This window comes from Erigeron canadensis, chromosome 8 (genome assembly GCF_010389155.1).
Source record: "Erigeron canadensis isolate Cc75 chromosome 8, C_canadensis_v1, whole genome shotgun sequence".
Taxonomy (NCBI): Eukaryota; Viridiplantae; Streptophyta; class Magnoliopsida; order Asterales; family Asteraceae; genus Erigeron; species Erigeron canadensis.
Genome location: NC_057768.1, coordinates 36,658,005 through 36,674,676, shown reverse-complemented (window position 1 = coordinate 36,674,676; position 16,672 = coordinate 36,658,005). Strand labels below are relative to the sequence as shown.

Here is a 16,672-nt window from a genome sequence, read left to right as displayed (position 1 = left end):
GGTCTATAGGCATAAAGTGTCAATATTAAGTATAGAGATATTTTAAAGTTATTTTTAATTTTATAGGTAAAGCTAAATCAATTTCAACTTTTAAATAAAAAATACTCGTAAATGATTAAAATTAAAATGTTAAGTTTAAATTTTAAAACCTATCGTCAATCAAGTAATGAAATACAATGAGTAGGTGGTCAGTACACCAAATATCATCTTGTTTTGTTGTTTTTTAATTTTCGAGCATCAGTATAAAATACATGAAAAAAGTGAAAGTGGGATTATGTACCCAAGTTGAATGAAATTTCTTTCACATTTTAATTTTCGAGTAGCAGTATAAAATATATGTTTTTTATTGATTAAAAAATTAACATGTGAGTGGAATTTCACCCAATTTAGATGCATAATAGCATCACCTTCATTTCCCACAAAATATATATAGTAGTCTGGTTTTTAGTAAATTAATATTTGGAGGTGTTTAGTCTTTTATTGACTTATTGTAATCATTGCCTTATTGGTCATTTATATAGGTTATTAGTAATATACATAATAAAATTGATAAACAATTACGAGTATTAAATACGAGCATAGTGTCCGCGCGTTGCGGCGGCTAAAATACGATTACAATATAAAAGGAAGGGGTGGTGGAGATTGAGGGAGGCGGTGGAGAAGGAGAGCGGTGACAAAGGGTGATAGAAGGTCGATGAGAGTATGTAATAATTAGAGAGAATGAAAAATGAGGGTATATGAAGGTTTTATGTTTTAGTAGGGTATTTAGAAAAGAAAAATTATGTTTAATTTCTTAATCATATTCTCTTTATAAGAGATTATAAATTAATCCAAAGGATAAAGATGATCTAATCTTATCCTATATTAAATTAGGAAACATTTGAAGGATCGAAAGAATAATTTAACTAAAATCAAAGGGACCATTAATGGAACTCACATTTAACCTTTTTCATTTTGCAATTTTGCATCAATAGTCCATCAAATATCAACTCCAAACTCCCAATGTTGTCGCCCCTTCGATCTTAGTAACACAATTCAACAAAAACCCTAATCAAAATTCCATCTTTTTCACTCAAATCCCATCTGGGTATCTCCGAATTTTGAAACTTTGTGTTCAAAATTCAATCTTTAAGATTTTCTTTATTAACCCTAATCACAGATTATCCAAAAAGTAAGCTTTTTCATCATTTTGATTATTATAATCAATTATCTTGTTGATTACTGATTAGGGTTTAAGTTATTGTTTAATAAAGCTTGAATCTTGAAGCCCTATATATATTTCTGTATTTTTTGGGTGAATTTGTAATATTTTTGTAAGGCAATGTCTGAAGGATATGCAATTGAGCTTTACTTTGATCCAGCCCTTGAAAACCAAGTTTTGAAGGCATGGAATGTTGTAGCTAGGCGCCAAATTAGTACTCATCTTATAGAAATTGAATCTAGACCTCATATTACTCTGTTTTCGAGCCCGTTTATTGATCCCACAAAGCTCGAAAATATTGTGAAAGGGTTTGCTTCAAAGCAAGAACCTTTGCCTTTATCATTTGGTTCAATTGGAAGCCTTCCTAATGATAATAATGTGTTGTTTCTTGCCCCAACACCTACTTTGCCTTTACTTCAGTTTCATTTTCAATTGTGTGATGCAATGAAAAGAGAAGGGATCGAGATTGGTGAAGAGTATCGGCCGGATTCGTGGATACCTTATTGTCCGGTTGCTGAGGAAGTGCCGAAGAATAGAATGGCTGAAGCGTTTACGGTTTTGAGGGACTTGAAGTTACCGGTTAATGGCTATGCAATGGATATTGGATTAGTTGAGTACTCACCGGTTCGTGAGCTCTTCTCTTTTGCTCTTGGTAACTCAGCTGAATCTTGAGGGGTGAGATATTTCAAGATATATGTTACTTTATGTTAATGTTTGTGTTTGTGTTCATTAATATTATTACTCTTTTGAATTTCATGTGGTCTTGCAATGTTGTAAAAAACCTATTGTAGAATAGCATTGGTTATTTGTTTTCATATAATATAATGACCTGCTATAAGGTTATGTTTATGAATTGTTGTTTCTTGTTTCATCATTGTCATGTTATATGATTATGTACTAGGTAAGTAGGTAGGCTAAGCTTGTTATGATACTTTGGTCAACATGTGGAATTAGCAAAGATTATCGATTTATCACATGTTGGCATTCTGAAGTTGCTTAAGGTTGAAATAGTTAGAAAATAGATGGACTTCAGGGCATTGCTGTAGAAATAGTGAGTGTTTTGATGTGTGTTTTCAAAGTGTTAATGTGACTTTTAGAATCATACTCAGAATTTGGTATTTAGCTAGTTTTACTCCGGGATAGTTAGCGAAAGATTATACACCAAAGTTGATCAGAATTGAAGTAGTGAGGTAATCTAAGATCTAATGTGGTTTCTTGATGATCGGGGTGTTTGGATGTACTTTTATTTGTCATGATTATCGTGGATTTGAGAATCATAATCAGATTGATGTATTGGTCAATCAGGTACTTTCTGACCTGCTTCTTGAACTCTAGTTATCTTGGTCATATAAACTTAAAAAGTTAGTCATATTAACTTTCGCAGAATATGTAAACATCCAATTGATGCTTCATGCTCGAAAGCATCTATGAAATGATGGAATGCTTTTCTTTTTATGTACCTTTTTGTTCTAGATAGCATCGCACTCGTGTTCATGTTCATGTTAAGTGACTTCCATTACTCGCTTACAATTCTACTTGAGTTTCTCCATTCTAAGGTATATAATCTTGTTCTTTAATCTTATGGGCACAGTTTGTATGATGTGAGGATAGATTGTGACTATGTTTTGTATGATTGGATAAAATGGAAAGCAAGACCTAGAACATGAGAAACGTAAGATAATAAAACATAAAGATGGTACAAATAAGGTGTCTTTTTGGGAGAGAAGTGAAGATGGGAAGTACAGAAAGAAAGATAGTTGAACAAAGATACGATTCTGGGTATGTTTACTTGTTGCAGTAAATGTGAGATTCACATAGAGAAGAACATGTAGTGAATAACAATGGTATAAATGAGCTGTCAGTATGTTTGGTACTTAATTAGCCACTGTGTTGCATAAGAAACTTAGTCATTACAACTTTATGATCCAAAAATCAACTTTCATCACATAAATTCAACTTACGGCTAACGGAGTAGAAGGGGACATCATGGTTCTGGTTTCGTGTTAACCCATGATTATCTTTCATAAACAAGGTTGTATCAGCCAAGGGTCATGCTTAACAGTATCCCTGTTTTGGGGGGTTGTTTGATTGTGTGTTTTTCCAAGTGATTATAATAGTGTTTATAATAGGACAAGTAAAATGAACATATACGTATACTTCCAAAATCAGTTTTGGGTGTGGATCTTAGCCTCAATCCTTATTATACCAAGTCTTGGGACATTGCAAGACAAAAATAAAAAACCTGTCAATAGCGCAGCACGTTCAAAGACCTCCTAATACGCGTATATAAATTTACTACTTTTCTCAACACGCAAGACATGAAAATGTTGTTGTACATGGCCCTTCTTCGTCTTTTTTCTTTCACTTAGTAGAACAGACATACTATTGAGTGAGATAGGCCATTAAGAACTCATTCTAAAATCAGCAGACCAGGTAAACACCAATGAACACAATAACTGTACTCTTTCATCCATCTACTACACCAATGGCTTCCAGGATGCTCATCATCTGCCCTCATTGCGATAGCCATTGTTATGTCCAACACTTTAAACCATTTGTTATTTTTTCCCATAATCTCCTCATTCCGTATCACTTATTTTCTTTTAAAACTCCCTTCACTTATCTATGGCTTTACTCGATTGCAATTCCCTCCATTATTCCATGTCCTGTTTTCAAAATGTGAGGGCGAAAACATTCTTAATAATGTTGTCAAATGCCTGCACTCTGTCCAAGCCTTGATGTACCTTAAAAGAAGTTCGAAAGGACATTCTCATGCACAAAAAAACCGGTTAACCGAACCGATTCGAAAGTTAACCTATAATCGTAACCGGTTAGTAACCGATACAGTACAAACCGATTATAGGTTAGGAAAAACCGTCGGTTAGTAATCGATTTGCACTTTCAAAACTGAAAACCGATTCCTAATCGGTTAACCGATAATCAGTTTTTATTTTTAGTTTTAACCGGTTAATCGATTAATTATATATAATTGGGATTGTTTTCTATTTTATACTTACCACTCCCCATTTACTGGGTAAAAAGAAAAATGAAGTCACATACATCTGGAAAGAAAGAAAAAAGCATCGGAGACCGGAGAAAGAACCAACTGATCACCTCTTCAAGATCCTCCACTGAATCACCTCTTCAAGATCATCAAAAATATTACGTACTGTGTGGCTGTGTGCCTGTGTGTGTATGTGTGTTCCACTAACCGCCCAGTCATATATATATATATAGGGAAAGGTTATTTTAAGAACCCTGAAAAAAGTAAAAACTTTTGAGAACCCTTTAAGTTAACCCTATCCATACATCTCCAACAATCTACGGCCCACATGAACAATGGCAAACTTGTAAATAATGTGAAACCAAATAAAGAACGGAACATGTGATAAGGGTAAAATTGGAACAAACTTTTAGACTTTATACTAATATACAAAAAAATAATTAATCTTTTTCTCTCACACACGTCTCCTTCAACCATGATATCCTCCTATCACTAATTCAAAAAAATCAAAATCAAATCAATTAATCTAATCAAATCAGAGATATGATCGCATATGATCAATGGAAAAAGATAAAGTCGATATAATCATTGATGATATATTATAAATAGGGCGGTGAGCGTATGTGATTCCGTATACCCATTTAAAAAATAGTCGATTATTTTCTTGTTTATAAACAGGAAGATTAGGGCTTTGCTCATACACAATCGAGATGAAGCACAAAGGTAGTCTTTTTACTTTATTTATGTTTTTTTTTTATTGGTGGACTGGTTTCCTATTTTTAATTGCTGTAGTGTTGGTTATCTGTGATCATGTGATAGGTTAGTGTTTCGGCTTACATATATATATATGTGATCTTGTTTATTTGATGTACGATTAGTTGTGATCTATGTTAAGAAACAGTCATATAATTGGGAATGTATGCAGAGTTGCTTTTGAATGTGATCATATGTGCATCGTGGCTGAATTTGGGAAAATGAATACAATTGGAAGAAGTTAATGAAAATTATTTGTCATACATGATTTGACTTGTTATAAATGTATGACTATGTGTTGTGTGCATGTGTAAACCTTGATAAAACAGATATATAAGACATTAAAATGATGGTATGACAAGCTGGAGAGTAAGCTAATAGAGGTTGTAACATTTGTGAGTTATGATTATATATGATCAAGGTGATTACATGTAGTTGTAAAGGATAAAACGAATTACATGTAACTCAAAAGGATAAGATGTGATTGCAAGTGTCATAAATGTGCAAAAAATAAGTGTGATATATGGCTACCCTGAGTAACAATTAACAGGGATTCAAGGGGATAATTGATATTAATGGGTAAAATTTGTGTTTATGTACTTTTTATTTGCAGTAAGCATATGTTAATTTTGTATACATGATTACATATGATCTTGTGAGCATATTTTGACAAATTTGATTTGTAGTAAATAATTAGTTTATTAAAGTCTGAGAATACATGCCCCATGGTTATATATGATAAACGTGAGCATATGTGAATCGATATGTGATTATGATTATATGTGATCATAGTAAGTATATGTCTCTTAGTCTTTAAGAACAATTTAGTTTTTGTTAAAATATGAATGTATATATGGACATGCTCAAATGTGGATATGTACTTCTATATAAATGATTGTATGTGTTCAGTGGGAGTATATAATCACACTTAAAATGATTATATGTACTCAGTATGCATCTATATAAATGATTATATGTACTTAGTGTGATTATATGTGATCAAAGCACGAGCATATGTGAATCGCTGGAGCTGATGAGTTTTCACATATGTGATCATATGTGATCACATATGTGAGTATATGTGATCAACAAGAAGATTTGGAATTGATCTGGTGTAAAGTGATAATGATTGTAGAGTTTTCTTAATGTGTCAAAGGGGGCGTACAAGATGTGAAATCAGAGTGTGACTTGATGTAAAAAGTGGTTCAAAGATAAAACAACTAAGCATACGGAAGAAGTATACAACAAAGATTATCGCTTGAGCTAATGAGTATGCAGCAAAGAAAAAGGCCAAAAACATTTGTGGATGGTTTAGTTAGTATTTCTTTAAGTATTAGTGAATCAAGTCAGTTATTTTTGTTGTGGTGGTTTAACGTTTTTTTTTTTTTTTATATTATGGGGTTGAACAAACTTCATGTTATTTATGATTACCAGATTTCCAATCTACTAAGGTGTTTCTTATGTTAATCCAATTGTTTTGAACTTGTATGTAACCAATTAATTAGCTGCGAAATAGTTTTAATGTTGGGGTAATTTGTTATGAGCGCATACAATACTATTTTGTGAAGCATGTAAAGCTTTGACAAACAAATATTAAGATATATAACAGGGCAATAAAAAAAATAATTATTGACAAACACAAAATGTAGTCGCAATGTATACAAGAAATTAAATGAAAGCAAATAACTGTTAAGAAGGAGAGATATTCATGGGATGTAAAATAACTAATTTTTTATTAAATTATGTATTGATTAAGAAAATTACTTAATTACCCTTAATTAAATTGGTGGAAAAGAGTTCTAAAGGTTCTTGCCTTTTTTTGGGTTCCTAAACTAACTTTTCACTATATATATATGTGTGTGTGTGTGTGTGTGTGTGGCGGCCATGAAGGGTAGATGATGATGAAGAGAAGTGGTGTTATCAGTGGTGTTTGTGGGTAGATCCGGACGGAACAACTTGTTTTATTTGAAAAAGAAAACCCCTTTTGGCTTATATATTATTGATAGTGGGCGGTTAAAAAAATAACCTATTAGGTTAACCGGTATCGGTTAACCGGTTATTATTAACCGAAACCGATTACACCGGTTATAGTTTTTTAAAACCCAAACCGGTTATTAACCAGTACCGGTTAACCGTAATCGGTTTTTTTTAAAGAAAAAAAACCGGAATCGGTTACTAAAAAAAATAACCGGAACCGGTTAACTGGTATTTGCACCTCTAGTTGTATGTACCCGAGTTGGGCCTGTTTACATCGAATTCATCCGCAGCTACAAGGAATTTTGACCATAAAAGTTATCAAGGTGAAGTCGTGGTTAGGGAAACTGGAAATGCCATGTTCTGAACCTATAATCTGAGTCCTTGTAGATGTCTATCAGGACTTCTTCCTGTAACAAAAGTCTGTAACGAAATTATGTAACATTAAACTTAATAACTATAAATGTTTAATAAAAATAATACTAACACTTATTCCAAGTGTTAGTATTCTTTGCTCTTACAACACGGCGTAATCAGAACAAAAGACTCGAATTTCCCAAGTAGCTTCAATACACAAGGAGTAATTCTAGACCTACAAACATTTTACAAACAAATTTTTACAAACATATTTTCTACCAATCAAATCATGTTTATGTAATCTCTCTCCAATTTCTCTCTTTGTTGATTGGAGCAACTCTATGCCACATGTGTTTGTATTTTTTTTGTTTGTAAAAAATTTGTCACCCCAAAATAAACGACATATACCATACGTGATACATTAGTCATTAACTATTGTTGTATCAAAATAAAAGAACTTTGAATCAGATCCTATTAATTCTTTTAATTTTATGATCATATATCAATCAGTCTAAAAACTTCAGACAACTAAATCCAAGTCCAAGTGTGCAAGTCACATTAGAAATCATAGCTTGAAGCCTTGAAAGTATATCTACACGCAATCATGTCAATTGAAGTTAAATTTTTTGTGCACGGCTAATATGAAAAGTACAATTTTTGATGCTGAATATTTCCCATAACTTTTATAAAATTTAGAGAAAATTACATTTTTCGTCCCTCAATTTGGCAATTTTTTCAATTTCGACCCTAAAGTGATTTAATTACAAAAAAAACCCCTAACGCTGGTCAATTTTTTCAATTTACACTCCGCCAACAGACACCGTCTATTTTGTCTGTCAATTGGGGGGCAAATTCGTCATTTCACCGTCTTCTTCTTCCACACTCAAACAGACATGTATATCCCAACAAAAACATGAAACCCAGGTTATTAAACAAGAAACCAGATTCTTGAACATGAATAAATGATATCTTATAATAATAAAATTCACTCTGACAATAAACATCAAACATTATCTTCATCATCAGGTTCTAATTTCATCAACAGATCTATATATTTCCAAATCAACAATTCATTTATTTTCAGATTCAACAACAAAAATAATATTCCTAAATCATATATGCACATATTACTAGTGCTTGCATTTTATTCCCAAATCAAATAATAGAAAAGAAATGTATGACATATGTATGTATTCCCACCTCAATGTCAGCTAGATTGTTCCATAGATGGATATATAAAGTTGACCAAATTAATCAACTAATCCATCAAAAGAAAACAAATCAGGTGACTATTACCACTCTAAATCTCGTTTTAAAATTACGTGATCTATATCAGATTTCGCTCATATAGCAAAAGAAAATAGTTCTCATTTTATACAAGATCTCGTTTATCTAAATCTAGATGAAATGAATTATGGAAACAACAACAACAAGATAAAAAACAGAGGCTAACCACAAAACTTTCTGTAGCCAGAAAAAACCCCAACCACCATATTTTTCCAACGGTGAAGTATCACTCTTATTTTTTTTTCCGGCGATAGTGTATCCTCGTTGTGAATTGGGAGTAGTGGTAGGTCGATGATGGTGAATGAATGATAGATGATAGTGCAAACAAGAAAAGAATCCATAATTGTGGTGGTAGTCGAGATTTCAGGTAGCAGTGAATATATATGGTTCCTGTCTTCCTGGGGTGTGATAATGATATATCTTTTTATTTTGGTTTTGATATGGGAGATTAATGTGGGATGTGAGATGAGTTTAGATCTAGATGTATTTGTTAAGTATATAGTCGAGAGATAAGTTTTCCATAAGTTTGTAGATACATATACAAACATGTATATATTTAGATATTAAAAGAAAGATAAAAAGAGGAGGAGATGAAGAAGAAGATGGTAAAATGACGAATTTGCCCCCCAATTGACGGACAAAATAGACGGCATTTGTTGGCAGAGTGTAAATTGAAAAAATTGACCAACGTTAGGGGTTTTTTTGTAATTAAATCACTTTAGGGTCGAAACTGAAAAAATTGCCAAATTAAGGGACAAAAAATGTAATTTTTTCTAAAATTTAGGAAGGAATATTATCGACATATAACTAAATAATTATAGCTTGGATTGATTTAAATCGAATTGAATTGAAACCTACTCATCATATTTGGTTGGCTTGTTCTTGATTAATTCCGTTTAAGTTGGATTGGTTTTCCATTTGAGCTTCAAGAATGGTCATATAAACCAAATAAAGAAAACCATAAGGCACAAATCAAATGTCCTTCACTGATTACCTCAGTGGTTGAACACCCGGACGTTTGTCCGTGAGATCCCAAGTACAATACTCTCAGGAGTGGGATTTATTGGCTTTAGGTTTCCTAGGCCTTCGTGGAACACTTTAGGTTTCCTAGGCCTTCGTGGAACATTTACCGGGTGGGGCGAGCGGGGGGAGGGAAACGGGTAGGTCTACGGTATCCAGTCCGGATACCCGTGATCCAGCCTTTGCTGTTCTAAAAATAAAGGCACAAATCAAATCGTTGAGCACCCTAATGGGTCCTAATTGTCAGGAACAAACCTTCTGTATGAATCTAGCCTTTAGGACTTATGGCTGCTGGGGGTGGAACTACATGGGGTTGTACCTACTGGTCGTGGCCGGGTTTTTGATCACTCTACTTGAACGAGTTTGCATGATACAACAGAATGAATAAAATTAAATAAACTAAACCCAGAAGAACTGGACTCTACATATCTGTTGAAAACCAATTCCCTGGTTTTGTTTAGGGTGGACATATGCTTTGCAGTAAGTTAAAACATTCACAGGCCACTCTGTTTCAAGCAACTACTCAATGCTATGCATTACAGACCCCCAAGCAACAAGGTGTCATTAAAAAAAAAGACGGGGGCACATTTTACAGGAAACCCATCAACTGCAACATGCAGTTCGGTGAGTAAACCACTGAAGGGGGTATCCGACAGATTACCTGCAAACCATGAAAAAGATGCCAACCATAAGAAAAGGAATTCCGGAAAATGAAACCATTTCTTTCAAGATGTCAACTCAAGGGGGCAAATTGGCTTGGACAGGTGAGTAGCTGGCAATAAAAGGTTTAGGTCATAACAGATACTCTTCTGTACAGGTCAGGCTGTTTGACCTATTTTTAATTCATAAACAATAGATAAGAGTGTAAACTATGATTACATAATCATGCTCCGTATAATTTTAATAACAATCTAACTTCCGAAAACAACATTTAAGCAACTTTATGCATCAAGTATACTCTTTCTATGACTATTCACTTATTCAACCCATTTTACTTTTAAGCTGAACTTTTATTTTTACTTTTCTAGTTTGAGCTGTTACAAATAATGAGATAAAACATAACCCAGCTCCACTTTTAAGCGTCCATCTAGCCCCCTCTATATATCCGGGTTTCAGCAATGAATAGTTCAGCAGAAATATAACTCACCGGGCATTGCATTAGCGCCTTTCTTACTGCCATGACGGATGTTTGTAGCTAATCCTATCTCCATCCCACCCGCCATCGGGCTCTTTCCTCTTTGGTACCCCACTTCCTGCTGTCATTTGCTGAAACATCTTTATCTGCTCATCTGCTACAGCTTGTGAAGGCATCTGTCGCAAGGCTGAAGGCAACTTATCATCCGTAACGCCACCTCCGGGACCTGCATTTAAATCTAGACCTTGGCTTCCCCACTTTCTACCATCGGGTACAACATTACTCGAACCACCAGGTAGACTCATAAAATACGGCCTATAAGGCATTGAAACCATGCCATTAGGTCCCACCAAGGCCTGTGAAGGTATACTTGGGAAAACAAGAGGCCCTCCAGATGACGAAGAATCGACATAAGCATTTGAAACCGAAGGCAGCGAGAAACTGGTCTCAAATGGGAACGCCGAATATTGAAACGGCACGGTAGACGGAAACGTAACTGCAGGTGAAGATGACAAGACAGGGCCTCTAAAAATCTCAGGATTAACTGAGGTACCTGCAGTCACAGGATTCAGCATTCTTTGAGACGGATAACTCTGCTCACCTCTACCAGGAGCAACAGATGGTATTGTAATTGCTGGATAGGTATTGTTTGGTGAAAACCAAGTTGGATAGTTCCCGATATCCATATTATTCATTCTAACATTAGGAACCGCAGACATAAACTGCATTCCGTTTTTGGAAAACAAAACTGATTCACCGCCCGCTTCTTCCACAACGGGCCCGTTATTCAGGTCAAAGCCCCGTGAAGAACTTGGTTCTGAAATAGTAAATCCACCGGATAGAAACGACCTTGAAGGCAATTGTTGTCTACAACCACTGCTGACAGACAGACGTACAACCTCTGGACTCTCCTCACATGCATTTAGGTCAAGATCCAGTCCACCTCCACTAAGAGAACGGTTCGAAGACTCCAGACATGTAGATGGTGCACTACTTTGACCAGCATCATCAACAACTCCAACATTCAGGTCAAAGTCAAAAAGAGGACGAGCCTTACGATTATCAGGGGCTGGAACATCTACCTTTCGAGGTTCTGCAGGACGGAAAGCACTTGTAGCAGCAGAACCCTTCCAACCAAGCTCGGCTTTACCTTTTAAGAGGTTTTCTGAAGGGTAAAATGGCCCTTTGGCAGCAGCGGCCACTGTAATCAAAGCAGACCGACTCCCATTAACAAGTGAACTAGAAGGTATTGGGCTAGAAGGGTGAACAGAAGACCTTTCAGCATCCCCTTGAATCCCATCATCGTTTGGAAGAACCTCATTCAGATCAAAGTCCAACTTTACAACCATTTCTACCGCAGAAGTGCAAGGATCCTCGGCACAATTGGCCTCTGCTACATTATTAGGTATTCCACACGATCTGACTTCTTGCATTAAAATAGTAGGGGGATCCTGGGCTTCGTCTTTTTCGTTATTTTCAAGTGCATTTTCACTACTAGGTTGAGAAATAGATGTGCCAGAATCCATAATATGTCTCTCCTTATCATCTAGCTCTTCCAACTTTGGTACTAAATCAGCATCGCCACAAGAAGGGGTTGCTAAGTTGCTGTTGCTTGACCGTTTGTACGCCAATTTCTTTTTGTCCTCGTGCATATCTGAAGATGACCAAGAAGCCGATTCTTCATTAACCTGTGTCTCAATCTTAACACTTCTAGAAGCAGTATCCGGCGCCACAACATTGTCTTGTGTCTGCTTAACGTCAGGACATCCGTCACCCTCTTTGGAACACTTTGCATCTTCTATCAAACCAGCATCCTTTCTCTCAGGTTCCATAACAGCAGCATTGTCCTCCACAGGCGAAACTAACTGTGTATTATCCTCACCTGTCTTCACCTCACAACCAAATGATGCATCTTTACTGTCACCAGAAATGTGAACCCCAGCAGGCGCCTGCTGTAAAGATCTATCTTTTGTGGACGAGTCAACAGAGAGACCATTTGCCATGCAAATGTTATCTTCATCTTGAACTATTCGCCTTAACTTAGCAACGTTCACAGAACAGGAGTCCTCAGGTAAGGGCGAGTTGCTTCTAGGAGAACATCCCGCTGACACATCGGATCTCGACATTTCACCAGCGGCCACGCTGGCAAGAAGGTTCATTCCAACATCATCACCCACTGATGGAGACACACTAGCTTCGGAAAACTTGGCACAACTCTCTACTAATGCATTTATAGAGCTATATGAAGGCTCATATAGCTTCCCTGGTTTTGGAGTAACCCCTGAGGATGAACCACAGCCAACCAAACCATCTTTTCCCTGAGACAAATCTCTACCCAAGTTTGATTCATTGTTTCCATGTAGGGAACCGTTATTTCCTCTTACTTTCTCATCATAATGAACTTGCTTCTCAGAAGGCACTAGAAGAGAACCCTCTTCAGGAGATTCCACACTGACAGTTCTTGCAGGACTTCGGCTGCTGTTTGGTAATCTGACAATGAGTCTCGGGCTATTTCCATTATCCACATGAGACACATCAGATGCTCTCTCAGATGTATGTCTAGTTGGCGATCCCTTTTCAGATGCATAATTCCGATTCAAAGAACCACTTTTTCCAGCATCTTTTCTAACTCCTGGGGTTGTAGATCCATGGAAACCATTGCTTGAGTTCTTACTATGAGAAACACTACTAGAGATCTTACTTACACTAGATGCCCCAGTTTTGCCATGATCACTAGAACAAGACTGACTATTATTTGGAGACTGACTGGAGCTACAACTTCTTCCATCTTTAGTTGCGGATGAAGGCATATCTGACAATTTTATGGAGGCAGGGGATGTTGGTGATTTGGTGGCTGCTTCATTGGAAGCATGCTTTGGCTGTTGAGATTTCAGCGAAGAAGGTTGCGAAGTAGAACTCTTGGGATCCACTTCAGAAGAACAACCAGTACGTCTACTACCCATATGAGAAACTTCAGACATCATTGACTTGTTTGGCCAAGAACCACCTCGGCTTGTACTAGACTTAGTTTCAATGATGTTCATTTCAGCTTCCACACGTCTCTTCCATGTGCTGACTAGACTTCTAGCTTTCTTCTGAATTTCAGAATTTTTATGACTACGTAGGTGATTGACAGACTTCCCAACATTACACGTCTGTAAAGCATGAAGATTCACGGGCAACCTGTCAAGAGCACGCAGTAAAGAGAAAAGGAACTCTTCAACAGATTTTTCATTCACCTTGGGACTGCCATCACCGATCTTCCCCTTGTGAATCTCTTGTAACCATTCATCTAAAACGGACAAGCCCCTAAGCTGAACAAACCGATTTAAGCAATCAAACCTGTCAGTAACCGATATTAGATCAACAAGAACTGTGCGAGAAGCAAGGTCTAGTTTCTTCTCAGAACTGTCCGGTCGCATGAGCTGTATTAGTCTTTCAACGCCTCCAAAATCTACCAATCCTCCTTTATCGGTAAATTTGGCAATCTCGGTCTTCATTATGTGATCTGGTCTACGTTGACCAGAATCTGCATCATCTACTTTAGATAAGCGTTCACGTTTAACAGAGTCTGAGTTGTGAGCACCATGCTCTCTCTTCTTAGATTTTGCATGTGATGAAATAGAGGAGGAACTATTCTGTACATTATCTGAACTAGGTTTTAGTTGTGATGTCCCGTTTGGACCATTCAAGGGTTTTGGAGAACGACCCCCATTCTGCATTGATCCATACATTGCGATCCGTGCCTTATCTAACAGTTGGTTTACTTCTTGTTGTCGTTCCTGTGTCAAATAAGACTACATATCCGATCAAGATAAAAGTCAACACATAAAGATAATAAGGAAAAGAACAACGCGAGGCATCATACTTACCTTAATATAGTCTTTATCAGTTAACCACCATAAACACTCGCCCTCAATATCATACACTCTTCTGCACACAAATGAGGATATCCCTGAAGGAAATTCAACACCTTTACGAAGGAATGTGACTTTACACGGATGGAGTATCGATGCAGCAGGTATCTCATCCTTGTGAAAAGAGTAGAAGATCTCGTTAGGTGCTGCTTCAAGCGGAGCACCTTCCCTTAGTTTTACGTCTGCAGGCCGGTAAAGCCAGGTCACACTCAAACTTGGACTATTTTCTTTTCCTACTATTAATTTACGAATTATTCCAACAAATGGAAGGGAACTGTGGAGTGCCGTGAACAGAGCACAGTCACCTACATTAATCTTTCGACCATCCTGCATAAAATAAAACATATAAAAACCAGAGTAAGTTATTTTTAAAACACCTATAACCAAAATACAGCCCGAAATATTCAAAGCACCAAAAGACTAAAACAAGATATTTGGAAAGCTTAAACCTTACTTCTAACAACATATGGATTCAAGACTAGTATGAGATCAACTACGCAACCAAAAATGAAAGCTAATCCTACACTTATAGACAAGCACACACTACGCAAGCAGAAAAAACGTTTTGATGCACAAGAAAAACATGAGAAATCTAATAAAGGTTCCACCTTGCTAACCCAATTCACTAATCAGATAAAAGCACCTTAATAAGCAAACAGCAAATAACCACCAAAAAGATCTGGTTTCAGCAGTGGATAATCAGAACAAAGATCAACTAATTTAACCTACATATATAAAGCAACATCAACAAATCAGAAATCACTCTGCAACAAACAAAAAAACTAAATTTATAGTTTTATACACACACACACACACACACACATATATATATATATATCGCAGTCAGTAAAAAACAAAATAAAAAACATGGGTCAAAACTAATAAAGCTTCAACCTTTCCTAATAAATTTAAGTAATCAAACAAAACACACATCCATTAAGATTCAATTTATACAGATATAACGCATATATAAAGCAAGCTTCAACCTTTCCTAATCAAATTCAGAAATCAAACCAAATAAATCTCCATTAACATTCAATTTATACCTATATACACATACATAAAGCAAGCATCGAAAATCAATGTAAACATGAGCCGAAACTAATAAAGCCTCCACCTTTCCTAATCAGTTTCACTAATCAGGCATAACCCACCTTCATAAACAATCAAATACACAAAAATACATACAAAATAAAAGAATATATATATACTTTGGAAAAGGAGTTAGTATCGATGAAATGAAAGGAGGAATTCGAGTGAGCAGCAGCAGCTACAGACGAACAAGACTCAGATAGGACCGGCCACATGTGCCACTGGTGTAACCCTCTCTCACCTTCTTTCCATCATAATCAATTTTTTCAATAATAATCATTAATTTCCTGATCTTCCCCCAAATCACAAACCCTAATTTTCTAAATCAAACTAGATTAAATTGATTATAAGTGATAGATTAACCAACTTTATACTTCTGGATCGGTAATCGAACAGTAAAAACGGTAATTAACATGTAATTAATCGGTCAGTGAGGCGATTTAATGGTGAAAATGAGGTGATTGGATTAGGGTATTTTAATTGGGGGGAATTGAATAGATCTGCGCGTGTGGTGTGAGAGTGAATTGATGATTTGTTGTCGGATTTTAAGCGCCGGAGGGAGGATTGACGGGAGAGATTATAGATATAGATATAAAGAGAGAAATTGGGGAAAGATTGGAATCGCGAGATAAATTTGGTGATATGCGGTGAAGAGGTTGACTATTGTCAAGCGGAAATTTTGTGTTTTTATAAAACACCGACGACGTCGTTTTTTTCTGTCATAAATGTATCTATGTTGTACCTATGGATATGTAATCATTAGTGCTTTAGTGTTATTTTTCTTAATTTTTTTTTATGTGTTTTGTTAAAGGAAGTCCTAAGGAATTTTGTTAAGCTGAATTAATTAATTCTACACTTTCTATAAAATTCAGGAATGAGCTTTTAATATGAAAATATACAATCTTTTTATGCACGTTAAGTGAAACTCTAAG

General features: G+C 35.9%; 2 protein-coding genes across 4 annotated transcripts; one reads left to right on the top strand and one right to left on the bottom strand.

The window, feature by feature from the left end:
- Window positions 1-961: 961 nt before the first annotated feature.
- On the top strand, window positions 962-2,054 carry LOC122579257. Its single transcript, XM_043751382.1, has one exon. It carries the CDS (start codon window positions 1,322-1,324, stop codon window positions 1,871-1,873), a length of 552 nt encoding a protein of 183 aa, XP_043607317.1. The 5' UTR covers window positions 962-1,321; the 3' UTR covers window positions 1,874-2,054.
- A 7,910-nt stretch (window positions 2,055-9,964) lies between these two features.
- LOC122580047 lies at window positions 9,965-16,440 on the bottom strand. Of its 3 annotated transcripts, none has more exons than XM_043752318.1 (4): window positions 15,860-16,440; window positions 14,604-14,975; window positions 10,744-14,528; window positions 9,965-10,257 (listed from the first exon to the last, which is right to left on the bottom strand). In XM_043752318.1, exons 1-3 carry the CDS (start codon window positions 15,953-15,955, stop codon window positions 10,767-10,769), a joined length of 4,230 nt encoding a protein of 1,409 aa, XP_043608253.1. In that variant the 5' UTR covers window positions 15,956-16,440; the 3' UTR covers window positions 9,965-10,257; window positions 10,744-10,766. The 3 variants fall into 3 exon arrangements, with proteins under 3 accessions (XP_043608253.1, XP_043608255.1, XP_043608254.1); XM_043752320.1 differs by having other exon boundaries at window positions 10,744-14,513; XM_043752319.1 differs by lacking the exon at window positions 9,965-10,257 and having other exon boundaries at window positions 10,407-14,528.
- Between the last annotated feature and the right edge of the window lie 232 nt (window positions 16,441-16,672).